Source organism: Castanea sativa, chromosome 8 (assembly GCF_040712315.1).
Source record: "Castanea sativa cultivar Marrone di Chiusa Pesio chromosome 8, ASM4071231v1".
Taxonomy (NCBI): Eukaryota; Viridiplantae; Streptophyta; class Magnoliopsida; order Fagales; family Fagaceae; genus Castanea; species Castanea sativa.
The window spans coordinates 36,557,095-36,579,873 of NC_134020.1; the positions used below are offsets into that span (position 1 = coordinate 36,557,095).

Here is a 22,779-nt window from a genome sequence, read left to right on the forward strand (position 1 = left end):
CTTTAATCTCCAATTACAGGCTAGTGACAGTACATATGCGATACATGCAAAAATTCAATAAAATATGTTTTTTTTCCTGAATAAAAAATTTGATAATTATTAATAAGAATTAATTATGATTATTTTTATACAGAATGATATATCTATTTTACCATTTAAATAAAATATGATGTAACAAGAATCTAATGAAAGATATAAAAATGTAGGACAATTTATAATATGGCATTATTATAAAATTTTAAATCAATCAAAAAATAAAAATAATCATGTTACGAAATATAGGATTTTAAAATCTTATGCGGTAACATGAAAAAGAAGTAAACAATAAGATATAGATTACTGGATTCGGAAAATAAGAATATATATACTATTTAGAAACATGCAAAAAAATGTTCAATAAAATACGATTATAACTAGTCAATATCCCATGCAATATTTGAGAAATTTTAATGAAATAAAATTTTCTTTATTTTATTTTTTCTAAATATAAAATTTGATAATCATAGTAGTTATTAATAAGTATATATTATAATTGTCTTTGCATTAGAAAATATTTATGAATGTATTGTAATCAATAGTTACAACTTAAAAGAATCCCTCCCCAAAACTCCTTCTTAAGTAATAATAGGACTTACCTCTCAAAAAAGAAGGTGACAATAGGACTTTTGGTCAAGAAATAAAGGTATTAAAAAAAATCTAGTAATAATTATAGGATATATTAAAATGTAAGTCCCCTACGGCCTTCCCAAAAAATATATAATATTAGCTTAAAAATTAATACTCACAACAATTTAAAGTAGCATTTCACATTAATTGAAACTCTTCTTCTCAAAAAAATTGAAACTCAGTGCCCCATATTTCATATCGTTGCATTTTTTTTAGTCCAAAGCAAATTGGTCTTCTAAAGTCGTGTCTTAGTTTCTAACCATACTAAATCCTTAATGCCTCCAACCTTACATTAACCTTTTTCTCTTCCATCTCTTGTCCATTCCATAGTTTTAAACTCTAAATTTTTGCTATAATCTAAAATTTAAATATTTTGAAGAATAGATCGAGAAAGAAAGATTGAATTTTACATAATTTATTTAAGGCAATGAAGGAATCAAAGTGTGTATATAACTCTCCAACTATAGTTCTATACTCTTAACACATTTATATTGATTTATTTCCTCAATTTATTCTGAGTAATTAAATTATTTGTTTAAACTTTGTGTATATGGATTAATTTCTTTAATTGATTGATATGCTATGAATTGATTATTTTTGTTTCTTTAGTTTATATTATCGTTTGTATAATAATTACATTATTATGTAATTATTTATTTCTACAGATTAGTATTTATATGACTAATTTTACTTTCAATTTTATCTTTTTATCTCACCTCTCTAAACTATGCAGCTTTAACATTGGTGTAAATATATGAAATTTCTAGAAAATTTTATAGAATTTAAACTCAATTTTAATGATGTAGAAGAATGTTATATGTAATTATTATATATTATAAGTTGCATATTAATACTAGTACTAGTATGCCCCTATGATACAAGAATTAATTAAAAAAAGTATTTGTAAATTAAATAAACTATATTATTAAAAATTAACAAAATCATCTTGATAATTAATGAGCCACAAGGAAAAAACACAATAATTTTTTTTAAAAAAAATTTATTCATCTTTTATAGTGAAATTTTAATTAGAGTGGTATTCTAAAATTTTGAAACTTTGATTAAAAAAAAAAACTTTTTAATAATTAATGAGCCATTCTAGGCGTATAAGTATGAAAAATTCTTCGCCTTCGTCCACCGCGGTACTAAACCAGTAAGATATTTGTTGAAGAATTAAAAAAAAAAAAAAAAAAAAAAAGGACCCCACTCCTATTCCTTAATCCTTGCGCGTTGTGCTAGAACCTACCCCACTCCACCCCTGACCCGAGACTCGTTGATAAATTGACTTTCAAAGGAAGGGCAAATCCGTCAGTTCGGAAGTCCCCCCCGATTAGAGAGAAAGTGCCAAAGCGAGAAGAGAGAGAGAGAGAGAGAAAGGGAGAGAGAAGCGTAGTAGCAAGCAGTAGTAGTAGTCGTGGAGGGTCGGACCTTGCGATGCGTGGAACGCAGGTCACAGGAAGTGTGACCAAAAACAATAAACAAAAAAGACAAAATCATAAAATGGCATTTCCCCACAAAACTTCAGATTGTGTTCGTTTTTCTCGCGACACCAATTTCTCCCCTTATTCTCCACTTCTTAATTTTTTAATTCTTAGCGACTTTTAAATTCTAACCCCCACCGCTTTCCTTATTTACCTCTCCCTCTCTGTTTGTGTTTCTTTCTTTTTTCAGCTTCTGATCTTCTCTTCTCCGAATTCATCAGCATTGCTTGCAAATTTTCCTTTCTCGTCAAAAAATATTCCTTGATTGTTTGCTTGATTCACGTTTAAAACGTGTGTTATAATTTCAAATACCATAACCAACCAAACACTTTTTTTTTTTTTTTTAATTCTTTGATCTCTAATGTGTGATTTATTCAATATACTTGTATAAATAGGAAAACAGATTTTAGTTATAAAAAAGAAGAAGCGGTAGAGAGAGAGAGAGAGAGAGGAGGAATGGGAGAGGTGGTGAAAGTGCTGTACATAGTAGTGGTGGTGGATCAAGATGAAGAAGACAAAGGGAAAGAGTCGTTTAGATACACGCGTCCAGTTCTACAGAGTACTCTGCAGCTCATGGGATGTAAAGCTCGACATGCTTTTAAGGTAACTTCCACATTTTCTCTCTCTCTCTCTCTTAATTTCTTCTTCTTCTTCTTTTATGTATTGCTTTATTGAAGAAAATTTCGATTTCTGTATGTTAGGGATTTGTATTTCCATTTGTATATTGTTGATTTCTAAGGAATTTTGATGAAAACGGGTGAGGTTAGGTGGTAGATCTGGGTTGCACGTTACGCGTTCTGTGAATTTTCTGGATTTTTTTTTTTTTATTTTGTTTTTTTTCTTCTTCAAACTTCTTTTCCACGTCATAACTTGTAATTCGTTTATAATTTCATATTCAATTCCTCAGTGCATAATGCCCCTGTTCATGGTCTTTATTTATTAGTTTATATAGCTGACTTAGCTGACGACCGTCTCATCTTTTCATCCAAATGGCCTATTAATATTTTTACCAATACACATTTTTGTTAATCTTAAAATAATTTATAATCACTGCTCACTCGGCAACGTGGTAATCTCTTCTCTTACGTAATAATGAGTCCTACTAATTAAATTGATGATGAGAGCAATGCTAGGAAGCACGGACACTTTATTTTGGGGTGGGGTTTGTGTCGCCTTGTCGTACCCGTACTTGTACCTATACTGTGTCCGTGCTTCCTAGGTACTATGTAATTTGAGAGACCTAATAAAGTAATTTCCCTTTGTGAATTTGAAGTCAATTTGCAGACCTTGTTTGATTATGGGTGTTTTACTGTGCTATAAGCTAATGGAAATACATTTGCTGTTCTCTCTAGACTGTCTGTTATCATCTATACCAAAGAAAAAATTTACTAATATTATTTAAAGTATTATTTTAGCAATTATCTTTGGCCAATTGAATCTCTGTACTCGACACTTTAAAATTTTGAAAGAATTGGATAGGAAGATGAGGTTGATGTTTTTATGTAATGTAATTCAGCATTCAAAGCATTGTTTATGAGTTCCATTCCATATGTGCTAGGCCTGTATTGTATTATTTGGTGACTGTAAGGCTCAGAGTTCTAACAATGAGCTTTACGTAAATCAATGGAGTTGTGATCGTATTCCTAGAGTTCAATCAGATGGCCATTTTGAACCTTTTAGGAAAATCATGTTCCTTGGAAAGATTTTATATCATTGTAACAACTCCAAGCTCAAAGTTACCGGTGCTCTATTCTAGAATCATGTTCCCTGGTCTTTCTGTTTTGTTTATTTTTTAATTGATTTATATTTTATTTACCTTTGTTTGGTGTTGGACGAGTGATTTACTTCCCTTTTTAAACTTCTACATTCTTTGCCTATTGGTGAGCTGATGATTTATTTTCCCACCTTACTAAAGAAATTAACACTTCTGCTGAATGTATTTTCCCTCTGATCAGATAAGCCAAAGAGTATTTGAAATGATTAAAAGTGAAATCCCAAGTGATGCTTTGCTTCCAGAGGAAACAAGTACGTCAAGATTGGATGCTTCAGTAGGTTCTGAGAAGGTAGATGGTTGTCCTACCAGTGGTTGCTTGGATAAAACTGAGGTAGGCAACCATTTGGATGCAGGGAAAGGTGGTAGAAGTAAGAGCGTACCATTTCAGTTGTACAAAAGGCGGACGACAATAGTTGTCAGAAGAGAAAGTTTCCTTGATGTTGTTTGTGATGCTCTGGCTGAGTATAAGTATGTGGGTCCCAACCAGAGGGCTGATTTGATTTTGGCATGCAGGTATATCAACATCTTATATCTTTTGAGAATATATGTCTATCTATTTTCACCTGAAGAAAAGTTGATTCTCATGGAATCTGCTTATGTTCCCTCTGCTGGAATTCTTTTCTTTATTAGTGATGACTGTAGATTGTTTGGCGTAATCAGTGATCTTCATATTTTCCACTTTGTATATATTTTCACATCTGTCATAGATATGCTGCATGAAATATGAGCATTGTGCCACTGCAATGTGTGTGTGCATATGCGTATTTATTTTTTATTTGGTTGTTGACATTGGTTGTATGATTGCTTACCATTGCATGTTACAGTGGACTGTGGCTTTTGAGTTGTTTTTGTACCCTTTTGTCATTGGCCTGGATAGACCACACAATTTTGTTTTTAGTAAATTGATTCAGCTTATGGCCTAATATTTTCTTAGCCTCCGCTGAATGTTTCCTGAATAGACTGCTTTTTTCTTCATGAGTTTTTATGTTTGTGAATTGTGAATTCTAATAATCAACATGCAAAATCTTCATGTGACTGTGTGGTACACTATATGACAACTGCGAAACTGTATGATAATTAGTCATTTAATTATTGTCATAAAAACATTCACAATGAAAGTAATATTATACAGTTCATGTCCAAATCATATCATAATATATATTGTGGTTGCGACAAGTGGCTACCCTTAATTAAAGACACATGTAAATCACATAATTCCCTTATAGTTTGTGGTGGTTTCAAATCATCTCATAATGTATAACACTATATAATAAAAGTTGGATCCTGAAAGTTTTGGTTGCACCAAGTGGCGACCCTTAATTAAAGATGTGTGTATCACATAACTCCCTTGTAGGTTGGGATGGAATATTTTCACCATGTGATTCATTATAATTACACTAAAACTATTGCCATAATATACTTAAGTGAAACTCAATTATGAAAGTTTAAAAAATTAAAATACTACTCTGATTAAATTATTTTATAATATATAATAATTTTTGGTTTTTTTTATAAAATCTAGGAGTCACACGATATGCATTCATCAAGTAACTTAAAAGTAATTTTTGTTCTTTTATTTTTACTATCAATTTTATTATTCAACCTTAATTATATTATTGAAATATTTTTTTTAGTTTACATATGGTTCTTAATTAAGTTGTGGATCACACCGTCTTCATACTAGTTTTTCTAATTTTATAGGCACAGGAATGATACAGGGAATAATCTAACTGATCACAATAATTGTTTCAGAGTTAACGCTCATAAATTTTTTTGAATTACTATACTTACACCCCCCCCCCCCCCCAAAAAAAAGAAGAAATTTTGAATTATTGTTCTTTTTTATGGCCATCAGTATGTCTTAACAGAAAACTACAATAGCTGTTTAGGATTGAGCCTGTAGACCATAAGATGTCTTCTTCTAGCCTACGGTAAAATGTAAAGTTTAGAATCCTGTTGATTTGAAACTAGATACTCAATACTGCACTGTTCTTGCCACATGACCATAGATGAACTAGTGATCCAGATACATTTTCATTTGGCATGCACACAAAATGAGTAATTTCTGTTGACCTTTTTTGACTGAGATTGAAAAGTGAGTTGTTTTTCTCAGGAGATGTCTGAAGGTACTTCTGGTTTTCAAGTTTCTCTTTTCTCTAATGTATTCTCATTTCATGCCCACAATTACTGCTTTGTGGCTGATCAAGAGAATACTGACTTGAATTTGTGTCTTTTGGGTTGCCACCATCAGCATGCCCCATTTATTTTTCTTTGATGTCTGGGTAGATTTGACAATAACAACCTTCAATTCCCAAAGGTCTATCCTTCTCAACAAAGGAGTCATTATGATCTTAGCCTCCTGCAAAAATCTACTGGAATAGTGAATGCCCAAGGCACATTTTGTAGCATAATGTCATCACCACTTCTACAAGTTACTTATGTATCTTAGTTATAATGCCTCTAAATACCAGTTATTTCTTTCCAATCCCACCATTTAGTATAATATTGCTACTGTCATCTTTATCATTTTTGTTCATACTTCCTCTGGATAAGTTCTGCATGCATTTTCCCTGCTGGTCTAGTCCCATGGACTGCTTATGCTTAGACATGTTTCTTCTGACATAGCTGGGTTTTCTTTTATGGGCTTAATTGTTATGTTCAATGGATGATGAATTTTCTTGCTTATAATGCTGATTCTGGCCATTCATGGGAAGTACTTTTGTTTAATTAGGAGTTAACAGCTGCTGATGAGAATTCTGGTTTGGAGTTATGGATCTTATTTTGATGCCCCAAAAAAAAGTTACAGAAGTTACTCTGAAGCATATTTTCTGGGAAATTTAGTTTAGGCTGGAAACCAGGTTCTGGGAACTGTTTGCAATGTTCAAACAAAACTTTGAGAAAATGTCGAGGGCCTTATGAATTTTATTATCTTTTTTCCCCCTTTAAAACCAATTTCAGAAATTTCCCTGCTTCAAATATTCCCGCTTCATTTTTATGTTGGATTCTTTTGGATGAGATTTACTGCTTCCTTCTCATTCTGGTAACTATGACCTGAAACGTAATTGTTGACTATTTGTGCTATTTTTTGGAAAATAAATTCTTTGCTTTCTCCCTAGCTGAAACTTTGGGCTTTGGTAGGATAGGAATGAGACTACACTGGTAATCTTGGGATTAGGTTGGAGCTTTACCTCAGGATTATGTTCTTAAAACAGGCTTTACAGAATTTTCCTTTTCATTTAAGGAGTATCCATTGCCTGATTTATACCTTGCGATGTGTTCTGCCCGATATATGTCATTCTATAATAATATTTTCTCATTGCAGAATCCGAGAAAGGAAGGAATCTGTAACTGTACTGTTGTGTGGAACTAGTGGCTGTGGCAAGTCTACTTTGTCTGCATTGCTGGTATACTATGCTGACTAAACTAATTTTCATTTTCACAATTATTTGTAGTTTTTTCCACAGTTGTCACTTTTATTCATTTTATTTCCGAGCATGGCATACATATATATATATATATATATATTCTGTTTGCAAGAAAGCATGAGGAAATTTGAAGTTCATGCATAAATGTCTTGCAGGGTAGCAGGTTGGGAATCACTACAGTGGTATCAACTGACTCTATCCGCCATATGATGAGAAGTTTTGTAGATGAGAAGCAAAACCCTCTACTCTGGGCTTCAACATACCATGCAGGGGAGTTTTTGGATCCTGTGGCCGTTGCAGAAGCAAAGGCCAAAAAGAAAGCTAAAAAGTTGGCAGGCATTTCACACTCACTTTCAAAGGATGATCTACCTGATGGTACAACAACTGGGAAATCTGATACTCAATCATCTGAGGTGGGTTCTAGTACAACTGAATTGATCAGTCCAAAGCAGATGGCTGTTGAAGGATTTAAGGCACAAAGTGAGATGGTAATTGATAGTCTTGATCGTCTGATCACTGCATGGGAAGAGCGAAAAGAATCAGTTGTTGTTGAGGGTGTTCACCTGAGCCTTAATTTTGTGGTATTCCTCTAATATTCTTTCATTAGCAGTCTTCCTTTAAAAAAAAAATGAATAAAATTCTTTTCTACGCTTATGTTTCCTAACTAAATGTTTTGATCCTTACCTGTAGATGGGGCTTATGAAAAAACATCCTTCTATCATACCATTCATGATATACATCACAAATGAGGACAAACACTTGGAAAGATTTGCAGTCCGTGCTAAGTATATGACACTGGACCCAGCAAAAAACAAGTACGTGAAATACATTCGAAACATCAGAACAATCCAAGAATATCTATGCAAGCGGGCTGACAAGCATCTTGTCCCCAAAATAAACAATACCAATGTTGATAGGAGTGTAGCAGCCATCCATGCTACAGTCTTCAGCTGCCTTCGTAGGCGTGAGGCAGGGGAACAGCTTTATGATCCTACCACAAACACTGTTACTGTTATAGATGAGGAGTACCGGATCCAGTGTGCTGCCAATTCATTGAGTTCCAAGGGAATGTTTCAACTGCTTCAGAGGAAAGGTTCCTCCAGGCATCTCATGGCTCTTGTCAATACTGATGGATCTGTTGCAAAGGCTTGGCCTGTTGATTCAGTTGATAGTAATGGGAAGCCTATTTTGGGCCATGGGACTCAGATTGGTGAGGCTGAACCAGTTAATCTTCAGTTTGGTCTCTATGGGATCAGTGCTTGGCCCTGCGGTGGTGCTACTAGCCGTGCTGGAAGTGTTGATGAGTCAAGGGCTGATGGGACTGATACTGGCAGTAAATATTTCTCTTCTTGCTGCAGCTCACCAAGAATGTCTGATACGCCTTCCAAGGAGGTATTCACAGACACTTATATTTAGTTATTTCCAGAAAACTTTCCTATGATTCAGGTTGTTTTGGAATTATGATCAGTGTTATACGAAATGAATATGTGAATTGATACCAAGCTTGTGGTTGAGCCCTTGTTCAAGGTCTACTGCATTGGTTATAAGATGACATTTTTGCTTTTAGATAGACATGCCACTATCTGCTTGGATATTTAAATGTTTTCTTTTCATTCAGCTCAAGGAGGAACTTTCAGTGCATGGTAGTGATGAAGAGGTTGATGAGCCACCTGAGGTGGGTAGTGACGATGATCTCAGTGATGATGTTGACAAAGAGGTCGATGAAGAGGTATGGATTTACATCTTTTTTTCACCAGCTTATGCTGATAGGTGAATGGTTTCATTGGCGTTTCTTCTTGTTTTTATATATCAAATAGAGTTATAGTTATTTTATACATAGGGTGTTTGATATTTAAAAATGGGTCATGTTAACAGATACCCTTAAGGCATTTGTTAATGGATCAATTTAGGAAAATTTACCTTCAGCATATTGGTCACAAGTGAATGATTTGAAAAAAGCTTTTAGATATACACCTATAGCCTAGGAATCCTGGCTGAATTAAAAGTCTGAAATTTTGTTTGATCCATCGGAACATACACTGAAAAAAATTTCTCTGGCGTACAGATTGGCTCTGTTGATGAGGAGTCTACAAAGTCGGACGAAGAGTATGATGATCTGGCAATGCAGGACATGCAGGAGAACGGCTACTGGTCAGATGATGATGAGGAGGCCAAAGATAAGGTCGTGCCTGGTTCTAGGGACCGAAACCTGGACAATTTCCATAGAACTAAAAGTGAAACTTTATCAGAGCCATGCTCCTACTCCTCTATTCTCTTGGAGAAGAATGAGAGGAGAAAGCCTAGCAATGGCAAAATGAGAAGACGCTCCCTCAGCATTCCAGCATTTAGAAATCATGGGGCGTTAATGGATGGTCCTATTCTTTCTGCTGCTCCTAAGGGGTAGTGGAAAATTTTTGTCTCAGTTTTTAGTGTTTTTCATTTGCATTAACCGTTTTCCCCGTTTTCCCTTTCTAGCTTCTTCTTCTCTTTCCTTACTAAGAGTATCTACCAATGTAAATAGTATAGCTTGGTACGGTTGAATGACTTTGAGCTCGCTATAGTCTATAAGTGTTTTTTGGTTTTGTAAATGCAAGTGTTCAATCTATATGAATGTAGAAGGGACCCATTAATCCAACCATTTAGGAAACTTTTTATGTGAAATTGAAAAAATTGTCAAAAAAGTTGGTCACTTTTTCTTTTGCTCATAAAAAATTTTCTAAAAAATTTTACTATTGTATGCTTTAAGGGCATACATCGCTAAAATCCATGAATCTTAAGGCATACATTAGTAAAACTCATGAACATTTAATTGCGGGAAATGGATTGGTTTGTTTATGTAAAGACAAGAAAAGGAACAAGCGAAAAGATATCTCATCTTCCCAGCGCATACAAGACTTTTGTAGGAACAGGCAACCAGCAAGGACTGTCAATAGGATGGGTGGTATTCGTGAGTTGTTTAGCTCTTAACTCAACTGATTGGTACTATTAGTAATATTTGGGGGAATCCTACTCAACTTAAGGGCAAATTTCCAACTAGCAATGTGCCATTTTCAACTGCAGTAATAAGAAAAATTGAGAAAGAAATTGAATAATAAGCCATTTAGTTTGACCTCAAATAACATTTCCTCCTCATTCATATATATAGTTTCAATTTATGATATTCGCTTTTAATAATAATTTTTTATCACAACCAAAACACCAATCTATATTTAATGTAGACAGAAATTAAATTCCATATTTTTTATTTAACTATTAAAATTTTTACCAATTAAAGATTTTACCAATGAAATTAACTGGAACTTACTTTATAACAGTAATGCCACGTAGGGTGAAGACTGAAGTTATGAGTTAAAAAGTTAGAGTGAAACTTGCGTGTGAAACTTACCGCTAGAAAAATAATGATGATGAGGATGTTGACCATAGAGGAACTCTTGGGGAAGCAGAATTTGAACACTCCTTCCAAGGTTGAAGCCTCTCTGCCAAAAGCGGAAAGGAAAGGAAAGGTTGCTTGAAGCTGAGAAGATTTTCTGACCTCTTTCTCTGTGTTATTTGAGCTAATTCTCTCTCTTTGTTTCATGCATGAGCAAAATATGTTGCTTGCAGGTACGGAATAACACTAATTTATAATAGCAACTCTTTATCAGCGCGGCTGCACCTACCTATGTTTTTTTCTCCGTGAGCGTTTCTCAATTTAAACCAAATATTACCTTGTGGCACCAACCGCATGAGTGTCATCATCACCATTAACTGTCAATGTTCTCTCTCTCTCTCTCTCTCTCTCTCTCTCTCTCTCCTGAGTCCTGGCGTATCAACTACGCATACAAGAGTCATGAAACACGTCTAGCGTCTCTCAGTATTGTTTTGCTGAAAAAAAATGGTCCAGTTTATGTAAGAGCACATTCACCATTTATTTTAGAAAATATTTTATGAAAAATTAAATAAGCTTGTAAAAAAAGTTAAATCACTATTTTGCTACTCCATAAAAAAAAATCTTAAAATAGTTTATTAACATATATCCTAAAAACATACGTGAGTAAGAGCATCCACAGCAGTGGAGCTAAAAATTTAGCAATTTAGCTCCACCAAAAGTTACTTTATCTATTTTACTTACACACATGCTGCAGCAGTGGATCTATTTTAGCTTTCAACACAATAAAATAATATAAACATCACAATAAAATAATATATCTACCACAATAAAATAATACATGTCACTACAATAAAAATACCACAATAAAAAAGTAATGTGAACGCAAAATAAAAAATTAATTAATTTTTAGCTCTCATGAACAGTGCACATCTATCTATAGATGTGCACTGTAGCAATGAGCTAAAAAAAAATAGATTTAGCTCCACTGCTGCATGCTTCTTTTTGGTATTTTGGTGAAACTAAAATAGCTATATAGCTATTTAGCTCCACTGCTGCAAGTGCTCTAAAACCCAAGAAAATATCTAATATTTCAAATGTATGAGTATTGCTAGGACTACGTAAAATTGTACAATTTTTGTCACAGCTCACCATGTGTCAATGTATGAGTAGTAGATATGTGGTGGTTGGTCCATGTAAGAACACATCTCTACCAATAACAACTCGTCATGCAATAAGTTGTGGCAAAAACTGCACAACTTTATGCGGTCTTATCATTACTCCAAATGTATATATAACATTATACTCAAAATATGTGATTCTTATCTATCTCTAAGATCCACATATTGTGAGTTTGATTGTACGTACATCCAAAACACTAGATTCACATATTTTAAGTATGATGTTGCATGTATCTAAACACTAAGGGTAAGTTTGGATACCGATTATTTTGCTGAAAACTGAAAACATTGTAACAAAATAATTTTTAAATGTGTAAATAGTTCCGTGAGACCTGTTTTTAATGAAAAAGTTGCTAAAAAAAGAGGTTTGTAGGTCTTGTGAACAGTGCACGAAAAGAAATAAAGAAAACACAGACTTGGATACTGTGTGAAACACGATATCCAAACGGATACTAAATAGTGTAATTGTGTAGATAGTGTAAAAGTGGGCTCTAGGGACTCCATAGAAGTGGTAGTTATAGATAAGGTATTCTCAGTATTGGTTACGACAAGAATGGTTGCATTAGAGGAGAGGGTATTACATGTATCGACCCTCTCTCATGGGGGCAGACCCCGTATTTATAGGACTCACCCCATGTGAGATAGTGGATGTATACATTGGATACATGATAGATTTTTTTTTCAAATTAGAGAGGAAGCATGAATGGAGATTTTTAGTGGTGCGGCCCGGACGCCAGTAGTAAGAACATTAATTGTTATAACAAGATTCTTAGAGGGAGCAAGACGAGAACCTAATTTCTTGGAGTGCTCTAATGAAGAAGTGAAAGAGCTAGATGATGGAACAAATTAATAACATAGTGCTGCTGTTTTGAGACCACATATTCTATAAACAAGTCTATGCATCTCAAACAACTTTATTGAGATCCTTGTCTAAGGAAGGAAGACGAGAGCGATAAAGGAGTTGGTTACGGACAAGCTTGAAACAAGTGAAGCTAATCTTAGTGAGAAACGTACTTATGGGCATCCTTGGTGAATTTCTAGGGATAGAAATTAAAAAAATTTATACTTGGATTAAAAGAAATACCTGGAAAAGCTGCTCAGAGGATTTAACATGCTGAATTATAATAAAAAGATAGGTCTAGAAAATGAGTTTTTTTTTTTTTTTAAAGGTCCCCCAAATGTTAGTAGTCGCATGTGTTGGAAGTGGTAAACCAAAAGGTGCCTCTTGATATTTCATAACAGTATGTGTCTTTTGTTTTTTTCATAACTATTTGTGTCTTTTGTTTTTCCATAAAGTTTGTGTCTTTGAGTCTTCTACATTCTAGAATTTTCTATTTTAAAACAAAGAGTCATGACAATAATGACAGCTCTTGTAACTTTACCCTATAAAAGGGGATAGATGTGTGATGTGAAAGTGTGTGAGAGAAAAGTTGTAGTGAGCTCTCAAGGCAATAGACTAATCTCTTTGTTTGTGAGTTTGAAGTACTCTAATAAAATTTGCATTCCTCTCTTTCTTGTGAGTATTTTGTTGAGTTTTAAGTCAAGGTTTTATAAAGCCAATCAGAGCGAAGTTCTTAGAGCCTAGAGTCTTTGTCTACACCATTAGTGAAGATGTCTTCTAATATGGTGCAACCACAAATTCCTAAATTGACAAAAGAAAATTATGAGAGCTGGCAGATTCAAATGAAAGCGTTGTTTGGATCACAAGTGCTATAGGAGCTTGTCACTAATGTATATGTAGAACCCACAAGTGAGTAAGAAGTCACCTACAACGCAGAGCAAAAAAAATTGCTCAAGGATCAGAGGAAGAAACACAAGAAGGCACTATTTCTACTCTATCAAGGGGAGGATGAGTCAACTTTTGAGAAAATTGCCAAAGCAAAGTCAAGTAAAGAAGCATGGGAGTTTTCAAGGGTGTCGATCGTGTGAAAAGAGTTCGTTTGCAAACTCTTCGTGCCGAGTTTGAAGTTGCTCACATGAAAGATGGTGAAACTATTTCTGATTATTTTTCATGATTACTCGTAATTGTTAATTTTTGAAAAGTAATGGAGCGAGTATTGAAGATGTTTGTGTGGTAGAGAAAATATTAAGATCTCTTGCAAATAAATTTGAGCATGTCGTGGTGGCTATTGAAGAGTCCAAAGATTTGGAGACTCTATCAATTGATGAATTAATGGGATCTCTTCATATGATGCCCCAATTTGATTGATTGTGTGATGTGTGTGGATGTGTGGATGTGTGATGAGTCCCACATCGGGTATTTACTGGGTAGATCTGGGCTTTATTAACAACTGCAAGGAGCCTCAATAGTGACTAGTCCTTTTGAGGTATAGCGCAGATGTGGCTAGCGCTTTTCCTTGGGTCGTTACATATGGTATCAGAGCCGACCCGGTAACCCCGTGTGGGCTCGGAGACACTACCCCACAAAGTGGGCCCTAACGAGGACGTTAGGGATTTAAGTGGGGGAGATTATGATGCCCCAATTTGATTGATTGTGTAATGTGTGCGGATGTGTGATGAGTCCCACATCGGGTATTTACTGGGTAGATTTGGGCTTTATTAACAACTGCAAGGAGCCTCAATAGTGACTAATCCTTTTGAGGTATAGCGCAGATGTGGCTAGCGTTTTTCCTTGGGTCGTTACACTTCAAGTACATGAGCAATGTATGGAAAAGAATTTCAGCTCTGTAGTCATTGAGCAGGCTTTAGAGTCAAAATTGACTCTAAGAGAGGAGAAGCCTAATGGCTTTCGTGGAGGATATACCAATAGCAACCGCGGCAAGGGTCTTGGAAGAGGAACATTCAGAGACATATCTGCTCATGGACGTGGAGGTAATAGAAATGTCCAATGTTTCAATTGCAACAAATTTGGAAATTATGCATCAAACTGCTAATACAATAAATCTGAGGAGCATAATGAACAATCTAATCTTGTTGAGGCATCAAATGTTGAAAAAGAAGAATGTGCACTTCTTTTTCCACAAAAGGAGGCAAATAATTCGCAAGAGATGTGGTATCTTGATTCTGGAGCTAGCAACCACACGAGTGAAAAAAATGAGCTCCTTGTTGAGCTTGTTAAAGGTGTTCAAGGTGATGTTTGCTTGGGAGACCCATCCAAATTTCCCGTAAAAGGTAAAGGAAAAATTAGAATATGTCAAAGGAATGGTTTTTTGCAATTTATCTCTAATGTGTACTATGTGCCCAACATGAAAAGCAATATTCTAAGTATTGGGCAACTCCTAAAAAAGTGGTATATTATACACACGGAGAAACTCTCTATTGTTTTGAAGGATGCTGAAGGAAGGCTTGTTGCAAAAGTTCAAATGGGTCACAATCGTATGTTTCCACTCCATCTTAACTCAACAATGGAGAAATGTTTCCATGGGTTTGGTAAAAAATGAGTCATGGAAGTGGCATCTTTGCCTTGGGCATCTCAATTTCAGTGGGCTTAAACTATTATCCACATCAAGCATGGTGCATGGATTTCCTAGTATTGAAAAGCCCGAATATGTATGTGAGATATGCACTCTTGGCAAGCAACAAAGAAGTCATTTTCCAAGTGGGAGACCATGGAGAGCACCTAACCCATTAGAGCTGGTGCACACGGATATTTGAGGTCCATTTGATCCAATTTCTGTCGGAGGTAGCAAATATTTAATCTCCTTTATTGATGATTTCAGTAGAAAATTATCTGTTTATCTTATAATAAAAAATCTGCAACTTTCACTATATTCAAAAGTTTCAAGGCACATGCTGAAGTGGAAAGTGGTTGTAAGATCAAAATACTTAGATTTGACAGAGGTGGTGAATACACCTCAAATGAATTTCAAGATTATTGCAGGAAAAATGGCATCAAGCAACAGTTTACAACTGCATACATACCACAGCAAAATGACATTGCAGAGAGGAAAAATCGAACGATCCTTGATATGACAAGGACCATGCTCAAAGAAAAATGTTTGCCAAAGAATTTCTGGGCAGAAGTAGTGGCATGTACAACCTATTTACTCAATCAATGCCCTTCAAAAAGTGTTGAGAATATGACACCACAAGAGGCGTGGAGTGGCTACAAACCAAGTGTGTCACACTTAAGAATTTTTGGATGTATTGCATATGCTCAATTGCCTGAGACTAAGAGAAAGAAGTTAGATGTTCGTGGGGAGGAATGCATCTTCATTGGGTATAGTGAGGAGTCGAAAGCTTACAAACTCTACAATCCACTTACCAACAAAGTAGTGGTGAGTAGAGATGTCATTTTCAGTGAAGAAGAGTCATGGGGATGGAATGATGACATCACAAGTAAAGAGAAGCCACATGAGTTAGAAGGGCAAGAAGAAGATGCGAATTATGAAGGTCCAGAGAGACCTTCCTCAACACCCCACCACTATGCATCATTGACAGGCACTTCATCAATTTTAAGCCTAGATAGCATTTCTCCATCTCCAACACCAATCAAAATGAAAGGCCTAGAAGATATCTATGCACAAACTAAAGAGTCAAATCTCTTTTGTTTGTATGTGGACCATGAGCCTTTTACTTTTAAAGAAGTTATGAAAGAAAATTGTTGGAGGAATGCCATGCAAGAAGAAATTTATGCCATTGAGAAAAACAACACATGGGAATTGACTACACTTCCTCTAGGTCAAAGAACCATAAGTGTGAAGTGGGTGTATAAGATTAAGCACATAGCAGATGGGAGAATTGAGCGCTATAAGGCAAGACTTGTAGCTAAAGGTTACAAGCAAAAGTATGGGGTAGACTATTGAAAGTTCGGATTTGTGTTAAAAACACAAGAGCTATTTAGACCCCAAATTAAAAGATTTCGGCTCGGTTGATTTTACTCTTACTTAAACTAAGTGCGGAAACAAGAGTAAATGTGCGCAATGAACCAATACTACTCTAGTGCATAAACATGAACAACAAACAATAAAAGTAAAGCACAAGATAACACAAAATAACACACCGATGTGTAATCAAAGAGGAGACCGAAGAACTCGGCGAAAAACCTCTCCGCCGCCGTCCAAGCGGTAAATCGATTCACTAGAGAATAAAGTTGGAGTACACGAATAACAAAAGACCCTCCAAGCCTAGTCTACCCATGTACTTGAGCCCTCCAAGCTTCTGCTACCAACGAACTTCACGGAGTCATGTCTTCTCTAGCTTTCTAGATCCCGCAATACACCCGATTGCATCCGCCAAGCCTCACCGGCTTCTTTTGGAAAATCCCCAAAGCTTCCCAAGTTCCAAAACACCCTCTACACTCTAAAAAGGTGTGAGTTGTGTTTGGGTACAAATCTCCTCTCAAGGTATGACAATGGGAGAGGGAATGAGAAGAAGCTACAATGATTTCTCACTAAGAATGGGTAGCTCTCTCTCTAAAAGATGGATGTGTGTGTTGTTGAAAACCTATCTAGGGTTTTTCTCTCTGAATGGTCTCCTTACACATTTGTGGGTAATGGGGGTATATATAGTATGGGTGAAGGGTAAGAAAGTCACACTTAAAAAACCTCTAGGCAAAGAGTTTCGTGGGTATCTCGTCAAAAAGCCTTACCCTCGAGACACTCGCGAAATTGACAGACTGGCACAACTCTTTAGCTTCCAGCATGTGCTTCTCACGTGCCCTTTTCGCGGGATACTCTTCTCACAAGCCAATCGTGAAAATGCACTGATTCTTCATTTCAAGCTTGATTCTTCACCAACTTAATACTAAACCCAATACAATAAAAACAAATTAAATCAAATACAACACTTTTTGACATGGAATAAAGTCAACATAAAACATAGTTGTAAATCACAACTTTACAACTATGAAGAAGTCTTTACTCCAATAGCAAGACTTGACACGGTGAGGATGTTGATTTCTCTTGCAACACATCATAATTGGAAAATATACCAACTAGATATCAAATCGGCATTCTTAAATGGCATACTTGAAAAAGAGATGTATGTAGAACAGTCTGAAGGTTTTGTGGTTGAAGGAGAAGAAGACAAGGTGTATCGTTTGAAGAAAGCTTTATATAGGCTAAAGCAAGCTCCTCAAGCTTGGAATTCTCGTATTGACAGCTATTTTCAAGGAAGTAGTTTTGTCAAGTGTCCTTATGAGCATGCAGTCTACATCAAGAAGAATGCCCATGGTGAAATTCTTATAGCTTGCCTATATGTTGATGATTTGTTATTCACAGAAAACAGTCAGCAAATGTTCCATGAGTTTAAACAAGCTATGTTCAAGGAGTTTGAGATGATTGACTCTGGACTTATGTCATTTTTCCTTGGGATTGAGGTACGACAGCAATTAAATGGCATTTTCATATGTCAGAAAAAATTTGCAAAGGAATTGCTTGACAAATTTAATATGAAAAATTGCAATGCTGTCAATACACATGTTGCAGTGAATCTAAAATTGACAAGAGAAGGATATGCGAAAATTATAGATCCAATCTATTTAGGAGTTTGATTGGAAGTTTAAGGTACCTCTCAATCACAATGCCAGACATTGTTTATAGTGTTGGTCTTTTGAGCAGATATATGGAGAAATCAAAGGAATCTCACTAGCTTGCAGCAAAGAGGACCCTAAGATATATAAAAGGTATCATGGATTTTGGTATTTTATATTCATATAATAATGATGCCACATTATATGGATATTCAGATAGTGATTGGGGAGTTGATTAAGATGAAAGGAAAAGCACTACCGGATATGTTTTTTATCTTGGATCAACAACTTTCACTTAGATGTCCAAAAAACAGAGTATTGTAGCTTTGTCAACATGTGAAGCTGAATATGAGGCAACATCCTCTTCTGTTTATGAAGCAATATGGTTGAAGAATTTATTAAAAGAATTTGATCATTCACAAGAAGAATCCATAATTATTTACATGGATAACAAGTCTACCATAGAACTTTCTAAAAATCCAATTTAACATGGAAGGAGCAAACATATTGACATGAAGTATCATTTCCTAAAAGATTATATGAAATAGAAAGTTGTGAAGCTCCAGTATTGCAATACAGAAGAGCAAGTAGCAAACATTTTTACCAAAGCCTTACCAGTTGATAGATTCAAAAGTTGAGAGCAATGCTTGGTGTGAAGATACTTTTGGTTTAAGGGGGAGTGTTGGAAGTGGTAAACCAAAAGGTGCCTCTTGATATTTCATAACAGTTTGTGTCTTTTGTTTTTGCATAACTGATTGTGTCTTTTGTTTTTCCATAATTGTGTGTGTCTATTGTGAGTCTTCCACATTCTAGAATTTTCTGTTATGAAACAAAAAGTCATGACAATAATGATAACTTGTGTAACTTCACCCATATAAAAAGGGATAGATGTATGATGTGAAAGCGTGTGAGAGGAAAAGTTGTAGTGAGCTCTCAAGGCAGTAGCCTAATATCTTTGTTTGAGTGTTTGAAGTACTCTAATAAAATTTTCATTCCTCTCTTTCTTATGAGTATTTTGTTGAATTTAAGTCAAAATTTTATAAAGCCAACAACATGTATATAGTGACAACATCAGATATGATATTTGTCATGCAGTACTTAGATAAGTTAGTAAATTTCAATCTCATCTTGGAAGGGTATATTTGCAGCAATGAAGTGGATTTTGGATGCCTGCAAAGCACCAAAAGTATGAAATTATGCTTTAGATAAAGTAAAACTAGAGAGAACAGGATACACTGTCGTAGATTTTTGCAAGAAATGGTAGGTTTTCTTATTCAGTGGAATGATAGTTTCTTGGTTAATTAGTAAGAATTAAACAAATTTGTGTTATGAAATATACTATGAAAGCTGAGTATATAGCCTACAACAGTGGTATGTATATAGCTTGCATTGATGCAATATGTTATTTGGTCCAAATAATAGAGTTTTATAAATAATTTAAACTAAGATATATACTTAGGGTCTGTTTGGAATCCGCTTATTTTGTTGAAACTTTTTTTTTTTGTGAAAGTACTGAAGATAAAGGTAAAAGTTAGCTGAAATAGTATAGTAAGACCTATAAAGACTCAAATTGGCCCAAAGCCCAACAGATATGAGCAAGTGCCCAACAGGCCCACAACAATAGATTTATAAGAGAGTGGGTTTAACAGATGAAGAATTAATGAATCAAATGTAAATCACAGTGGGTTGGGAATGATGGAGAAGTACAATTTGTAAAGAAAATCGTTCCTCAATCAAGTTCGAGGAAGATGTGTTCTTATGTATATATTTCAGACTGGTACAAATTCAAAGTTCTTAGTTACATTCAGTTCTTTTCCTTTTCTCTCTTCTTTTTCAGATGATCCCTTTGTAAAGGAATCCTTTTTCCTTTTATACTCCTTCTCCTTCTCCCATCTTAGCCTTCCACTTGTTGATCAAACAACTAATCTTCTGAATGCTTGTCCCATTAGAACCTTCTTGAAATCTCTTTGTGTGGCTGAAAAGCTGAAAGTCACTGTTCAGGTATCACCTCCACATTAATGTGACCAATTGGTTAGGTGCAGAGTATTCAATGTGGTGGTAGCAATTTTCTTCTTAGACATTTCTCAATTCTCTGTTGACTCACCTCTCTGTAGCTTATCATCCCAAGCATGATTTCCTCTTGCCTAGTATTTGCTAGGTGGTCGGGCCTCTGATCTCCGTTCTATCATACGAGGAAGTTTATATCCTTGGACAACATCGCCTGTTTATTACTACCAGCCCTCGTCCTTGGCCTAGTAACCTACTTGTCCTTATTAATACTTAGTTCTCTTCGGGCTCTTTGGCATCCTCGAGTATGGCCCACGGCCCAATACCCTTATCCGAATTTCTTATCTCCACAGGATCCATGAATAATACTAAAAAGTGCAATGAAACTTATGAATAATAGCAAAAATAAGCTGAATAGTAAAATAAGCTAACTTTTTAATTTGGAACTAAACGCACACTTAGCAGAACAATCAATATATGCTTTGTAAAAAGAATTCCACATATTGTCTTGTTAATAAAATGCTAGAACTAATAATTCTAAACCATGCACATTGATGTATCACTGTATACCGGATATAGTGAACATGAGTGAAATCAAAGTTGGTTTTTTCTCATTGACCAAGATAGTGGTCGATCCGTTGATCAATGGACTAACACTTTAGATGAATTCAAAGTGCATTTAGCAAGAATGGGAGTTTGAAGTGAAAGACATTTACGAGGAGACAAATACTCATGACTCCCATGAATGAAAATTCCATTGAATACATATCTTGTTGAAATTGAGTGACATCTAGGTTAGTAAGTGTGAGAAGACGGCACTGTTAAAAGTCATTTGAGGAAAATTTTTAGTGTAAATGGCTTGGAAATAAGTACTGGACATAACATTTGATGCATGTCAACACATATAAGTGTGCAACTGAAGCAGTTAATGGTGGCATAAGGTGTGAACTATGTTTCCGGCCACAACTCCATTCTAGAACCAATAGTCACTGACGTTGTTTGCTTATTTGAGAGTAAATCGGAAGTCATTTAGACTGTACCCTTGTAACTATTAGTACATGATAGGGATGCAATAAATTTTAAGTGACAAAGTGTGCGCACATATAGTCAAGTTTTTATTGACACCGATCTGTGTGTGTTAAGAGCTAGCATATGGCAAATATTAAAATCATGCTGGTATCATCCAACTAAAACAAAATACTTGTGTTATGTTGTGCTCAAGTGGGAGATATGAGTATATGAGGGTGATCACATCATAACGTGATGCACCTTCATGTGATTTATTCCACCATTGAAATGATGGTTTGCTTTACAATACATTAGAGTTTTTGGTGATATGTTGCAACCCTTAAGAAAAGATACAACTCTTCAAAAAAAAAAGTTGTGACTCTAGCTGAAAAGGTGGCCTTTGATGAGTGGATGTTGAACATCTATGAAGTAGTGCATGCTCATTAATAAATATATAAGAGGATGTGTGCTTAGTAATGCTACTTGATAAGAATAATTTTGTAGTTAAACCATGAGGAGAAAAAAGGGGTGACGAACCCAATGATCTCGTCGGCATCGCTTGCCACAAACAATTGCATCATGAAGTCTACAACTTCATAACAAAGCTGACGACCCTAACAAAGGGACGACGTCATAAGCTGATGAGAACAAGTTGAAGAGGGTAAGCGAATCTCTATCTGGTCTGATATAGCCTTACTTGATCTCCACGCATACATGTATAAGAAGACTTCTTGCGCCGCACGCTTAACCCTAATCAAGAAGACTTCTACAAGGAAAAGAACTCTAGGAGATATATAAAATCCAAGACGTTCTCTTCTAGAAGGAAAGAACTTCTTGGCCAAGGCACAGATGTCAACCCCACACTACTATAAATACCCCAAAACCCTCATAAATTAAGGCACGCATAATTCCTCCCAGCTCTGGCACTCTAGAGTTATGAATAAAAGATTTCTCTAACTTGACCGTCGGAGGGTATTTGGCCGGTACTATACCGATACTCCTCTTAAGGTTTTCAACTTTTGTGTTGTGCAAGTTCTCTATCGAGAGCACATAAGGACCATGTGACTTACTGACGATTTTCGGCATCATCACTTCTTAATCCCTTTACATGTGATCACCACCCTCATGAAATATTTCCATCCTTGTCCCATACAAACAACCTTCATGTCTGATAGAGAAGAATTTAAGCATTTAAGGATTCACAGACCACCTACACCACTGTCGCCAGTAGCAATCATGATGCTTAAAAAGTTTTTCAATTGATATATATATATATATATATATATATATATATATATATATATATATATGTGAGAAGAGCTTGTCTAGCTGATTGACTATTTGATGGCAATTTGATTCAGATGTCCAAAAGTGATCGTCACTCTTGAGTCAGCTTCCCATTAGTTCATTTTATGAATTCCTTTTAACACCTTGGCA

The 22,779-nt window shown here is 35.3% G+C and overlaps 1 protein-coding gene across 1 annotated transcript; it reads left to right on the top strand.

Moving 5' to 3' along the window:
* The first annotated feature begins 2,028 nt into the window (after positions 1-2,028).
* LOC142607747 (P-loop NTPase domain-containing protein LPA1 homolog 1) lies at positions 2,029-9,981 on the top strand. The gene is made up of 7 exons (XM_075779356.1): positions 2,029-2,750; positions 4,103-4,434; positions 7,244-7,325; positions 7,502-7,927; positions 8,037-8,738; positions 8,965-9,075; positions 9,412-9,981. The coding sequence occupies exons 1-7, from the start codon at positions 2,604-2,606 to the stop codon at positions 9,748-9,750; spliced, it is 2,139 nt and encodes a 712-aa protein (XP_075635471.1). The 5' UTR covers positions 2,029-2,603; the 3' UTR covers positions 9,751-9,981.
* The last annotated feature ends 12,798 nt before the right edge of the window (positions 9,982-22,779 follow it).